General features: G+C 36.3%; 1 protein-coding gene and 1 non-coding gene across 2 annotated transcripts; one reads left to right on the top strand and one right to left on the bottom strand.

The window, feature by feature from the left end:
• Positions 1–3,209: 3,209 nt before the first annotated feature.
• On the bottom strand, positions 3,210–3,316 carry LOC112520564. The gene has a single exon (XR_003070035.1). It is a non-coding gene; the product is annotated as a small nucleolar RNA R71 (small nucleolar RNA).
• LOC112520013 lies at positions 3,299–5,160 on the top strand. Its single transcript, XM_025128319.1, has 2 exons — positions 3,299–4,366; positions 4,459–5,160. The coding sequence occupies exons 1-2, from the start codon at positions 3,299–3,301 to the stop codon at positions 5,158–5,160; spliced, it is 1,770 nt and encodes a 589-aa protein (XP_024984087.1).
• The last annotated feature ends 431 nt before the right edge of the window (positions 5,161–5,591 follow it).

Genomic DNA, 5,591 nt, shown 5'->3' with positions numbered 1-5,591 from the left:
CAGCGATCATCACTGAGTATGTTCAGTGATCGCTGAAGAACTTGCATTGTAAATTCATCAGAGACATCAATGCTTCAAGAAGACAACACTCACACCAAAGAACCTTCAGTAAACGTCGAAGACTGAAACTGAAGATTAGAGACTGGCAAGTACGTGATCTGAAGCGCTATTCAGTGATTACAAGCCTGTCTACATATGTGTGAAGACTGCTCTAGCTTCAGCGCATGGTGATGAGACCTCCAGGTCATTCCAGCATTCAGCGATCAAAGGAAGCTTGCTTAGCATGATTGTTGTTGTCTTGTCCTTATGCACACAAAGGACAAACCCATACCCTTGCAAAAGTTAGTACGGTACGGAGCCGATTAGTCGACTCTTTGTCCACCAACTTTAGGCAAGGATGTCTACTCAAAAATAATGCTTTTGTACTATTCACTATAGCAAAGAACAAGCCTTCCTCTTAAGGCTTGACACGCACTCTAAACCTACCATATTGCATTAAATGTTCATTTAATGCACTTGGTATAAATAGAAGTGTTTCTTCTCCATGCAGAGTGCTCGCATCTCTCTGCTATCCTTTTCTTATTTCAAGCATCTTCTAGCTTAAGTAAAAGATCTTCCTTTTAGCAATCTCTTTTCTTGTAATTGCTAAAGATCTGTGTGTATCCAAAGATTATTTAGATAGATTTTCTTTACCTTATCTTTTCGCAAACAGTCTTGTAAAATCTGTATTGATCTTCTCTATCAATATATATTTTAAATTTGAAAATACTGTGTTTGTATTCATCGCCCCCCTTCTACAAACTGTTTCTTTTCTTGTAGACCCTTACGGGACCAACAAAGACACTCTGCATAGTACATGCAGAGGCTCTATAGTATTGGATTTGATAAGATGAGTAAGAGGCTCTGTATCATGGATGTAGACAAAATAAACATATATATATATATATATATATATGTTCAATATGTGTGTAGAAGCTCTGTATAGTTGATAAGTATCAACTTATTTGATACTTTTACACTTTTTTCTGACTTTATTTATCCATTTTATTTTCCCAAAATTCTGCAAATTGAGTCTTTTTGTTTTATTTTTCTATCTTTTTTATATTGGAAATAATTTGATATGATAAACATGTTTACTTCTTGGATATGTGCTGATTTTTGGAAAAATAGCCTTGTTAATAGGCGTTTGGCTGAAGCATGCTACAGCGTGTGCTGCAGAATGATTCCAGGGGCACTTTTGAGAATAGTACGGGGAATCTTTTGATGTCAAATCCCCCTTTTTGACAGCCCATCTCCTGAAGTTTTTAAGATCTTATGGTACAGATTTAAGATCTAATTTTTGACTAATTTTTGGTAGCATTACTTTACCTATTGGACAATGTAAAAAGTAGGGTAAAAGCTTTATCTTTTGGTCCTTGTCCTCCCTTCTCCTACTATATAAAGGGGGGAGGCTTGGCATTGTGGAGGCAAGTAATTTTAGAGAAGCAATCTAGTAAGAAACTTGAAGTAATTTTGTAAGTTACTTTGGATATTGAAAGTTCTCTTGGCTATAAAGTAATGTTTGGAAGTGTTTTATTTTCTATTTACATTTAAGTCTCTTTTATAATTCCTTTTAGCATTTATTTCTTCTATTTTCTTTTCTTCTCTTGTGCTCTACTTATCATGCTTTATTATTATGCAATTAATTTTTCTATTTCAAGTATATTTAGTCTCTTTTAAAATTCCTCTTAGTATTTATTTTTTCTACTTTATTTTCCTTTCTTATGCTTTATTATTTATGCAATTAATTTTTCAAGTATGTTAGGTTAAAAATATAGCTTGAGTGTTGGGCGATGTTAAGAGAAAAACCGATTCCGTTTGTAGAAATATAAATTATAAATCTTTACAACTACATCATTTTTTTTTATTGCAAAAACATCATCCATGGACAAGTTGATCACTTGCTTAAAAGTGTTAAAGTTTGTTGGATTTAGAGATAAACCAACAAGCATACGTCAACTTGAATGATATGGAAGTAGACTCGAGAGAGCTACATAGAATCGAGGAGACTCGTTTTCACTCCATTTAGCTTATAAAAGGAATAGTTTGAGCCAATGTCGAGACTCCAGCCTTGCATAGAGATATGAAGGCTTAATGTATGACTGTGTGTCATTCTACATCTCGAGAGAGTACCTTAAAGAAGCTATTAGTTGTAAAGATAAGTTATTTATAAAGCATGCTATAGAACCATGCTGTAGCATGTTGTCTACTTAAAAATCGGTTTAATATCTTAACAAATCTCTACACCCTGAGCTCTCTTTTATTACTTATTCACAACAGTAGTGTTTAACCAACTCACCACAAATATTTCTTCGAATTCACCATCTAAAATCATATCTTTATTTAGACTATTAAACGAACTTTTATTCCTTTTCTCCGTGGATGATATTTGATATTTTTACCACTTTATTACTGTGTAAAAGACGATAGTGGATTGATAAGTGTATACTTGCACTAGTCTCCATTTGCTAACAGTCCGAGAGATTTATTTTATATAATTCTCGTAACAAGTTTTTGGCGCCGCTGCCGGGATTAGGCAAAAGTTTTTTTTTAGTAAATCTAAAGATTTGATTTTCTACCATCTTGTCACTTGACTTTAGGTGTGGTGTATGCCAAGACTACCACACGGAGAGATTTTTGAATTGGATCCGGATATTGAGCGAACTTTCAGACAAAGACGAAGAGTGCAAAGAGCATTATTATCTACTCTAACCTCTTCCAATATGGCTGAAAATCCACTTCCACCGCCTCCCCCACCACTGAATGACACTGAAAAAAATAATTAGACTGGCCAACTCAAAAGATGAAGAATTATAGACTATGTTATTCCTGTTTTTGATCAATTAAACTCAAGGATAATTAGACCAGAAATGGAAGCTCTCCATTTTAAGTTAAAACCAGTGATGTATAATATGTTGCAAACCAACGGTCAGTTTAGTGGTTTGTCATTTGAAGATCCACACTCACACTTAAAATCATTCATGGAAATAACTGACACTTTCCTTATCCTAGGAATATCTAATGATGCTCTGAGACTCACATTGTTTCCTTTTTCTCTAAGGGATAGGGCAAGGTCTTGGTTCAATTCCTTACAACCAGGATCTGTGGATTCTTGGAATAGCATGGCAGAAAAGGTTTTAAAAAAATATTTTCCTCCCACTCGGAACACTAAGTCCATAAACGAAATTTGTATTTTTAAACAAATGGACGATGAAGCAGTTCCCGATGCTTGGGAAAGGTACAAGGAGCTATTAAGAAAATGCCCTCACCATGGCATTCCATACTGTATACAGCTCGAGACATTTTACAATGGTTGAATCTCACTGCAAAACAAATGCTCGATGCTACATCAGGAGGAGCTTTCACAACTAGTACCTATAATGATGGATATGATATCCTTGAAAAGATTTCTAACAATAATGGACATTGGGCCAATCCATGTGCACTAGTACCACGCAAAACAGCGGGAGTTCATGACATAGATACTTTTACAACATTGACAACTCAGATGACTGCAATGACCAACTTGATTAAAAATTTAACAAATGGTCAAGCAACACAATCTATAGCCACCGCACATGCTCCAACTGTTGAGTCAGTACAATGTGTGTACTATGGTGGAGGACATCCCTTTGATCATTGTCCATCTAACTCTGAATCAATCAATTATGTGGGGAATCAAAATAGACTAGGACCATTTTCCCAAATATACAATCCTGGGTGGAGACAACACCCAAATATTTCATGGCATAGTCCTGCTTTAAACCCACTAATGAACAAACCCCAAGGGATTTCGCAATTCCAAACACATCAACCTCAACAACATCATCTGGGTCAAGCTCCAAACCATCACCAAAATACTTTTCATCAACAAGCAAATCAGTCATCTTTCCAAAATAAGGCTAAGCAACAAGCCGAATCTTCTACTTCTTTGGAAGCAACTCTAAAAGGATTCATAAATCAAACCAACACAGCCATGAAGCATCAAAACACTGCCATAAGATCTCTAGAAACACAGATTAGTCAACTTGCACTTGAGGTAAGAAATAGACCGACAGGTACCCTTCCTAGTGATACAGAGATTCCAAAGCCAATGATGAAAAAGCATGTGAAGGTAGTGACTTTAAGGAGTGGAAAGAACCTCATAGAGAGTAAACCTATAGAAAAATCTGTTGAACCCAAGGACTCAATTGAGATGGATGTCACAACATCTAGTTCAGATATTGTCACAACCACCTTGAAAGATAAGGGAAAATCAATAGAAATAGGACCACTTCCTAAGAAAGCAGACTTCCCCTTGTTATTTCCGAATGAAGGCAAAAAGAAGGTATCATTTCAAAATGATATTGGAACATCTTCTTCTGAAAGTAACAAGAATGTTGAGTCACATTCCCTCATAATGAACCTATCATCATCCAGGCACCCCCTAGTGAGTCCTATAAACCAGTCATAGCCCCTATTCCTTCTTATATACCTTTTCCACAAAGGTTGAGGAATCAGAAAGAGGAGTTGCAATTCAAAAAGTTCCTTGACGTGTTTAAACAGCTACATATCAACATCTCGTTGGTTGAAGCTATTGAACAAATGCCAAGTTATGCAAAATTCCTCAAGGACATTTTGAGTAAAAAGAAGAAACTGAACGAAATTGAGACTGTGGCCCTAACAGAAGGTTGTAGCTCCCTCCTTTCAAATAAAATTCCCCCTAAACTCAAAGATCCCGGGAGTTTCAAAATTCCCTGTTCAATAGGTGGGAAAGAAATTAGAAAAGCTTTGTGTGATTTAGGTGCCAACATTAACCTCATGCCCTTGTCAGTATTCAATACCTTAGGCATAGGTAAGGCTAGACCAACCACAGTTACCCTTCAGTTAGCAGACAAATCCATAGCTCACCCAAAAGGAAAAATTGAGGATGTATTAGTCCAAGTGGATAAATTCATTTTTCCCGCTGACTTCATCATTCTTGATTTTGAGGCTAATAAAGAGATACCAATCATCCTAGAAAGACCATTTTTAGCAACCGGTAGAACTTTGATTGATGTTCAGAAAGGAGAGTTAATTATGAGAGTAAATGATCCGGATGTCACTTTTAATGTTTTCAAATCCATGAAATACCCTGATTAAAAAGATGTGTGTTCTAACTTGAGTGTCATTGAGTCCTTGTGCCACAAAGAGGGAGTTAAATCTATGTTAGACTTAAGCAAGACTGAAGTTGTTGAAGAGATAAAACATGGAGAGGAAAGTGAGATCACTGTTAGCTCTCATTCCTTAAATGTAAAAGTATAGAAAAAGTAAAACAGCAAGCACTGACAGAAGCTGATCTGTCACAGAAGACAACAAAGGACAATCAACAGAAGTAGCTCAATCTTACAAGATTCAAGTGACAGAACCTCTGTCATCCATCACAGAGGTTCTGGAAACTTCTCCTCTGAAAACACCATGCTACAAGTCAAAGACGACATAACCTCTGTCGTGTCTCACAGAGGTTCTGGAAGATTTCCTCTGCGCTCTACAAAGTTTCATCCAGCAGAGCCTCTGTGAAGTCTCACAGAGGA

Source organism: Cynara cardunculus (genome assembly GCF_001531365.2).
Source record: "Cynara cardunculus var. scolymus isolate 2C chromosome LG 10, CcrdV1, whole genome shotgun sequence".
In the NCBI taxonomy this organism is placed as follows: domain Eukaryota; kingdom Viridiplantae; phylum Streptophyta; class Magnoliopsida; order Asterales; family Asteraceae; genus Cynara; species Cynara cardunculus.
This window is presented reverse-complemented; position numbering and strand designations above follow the sequence as displayed.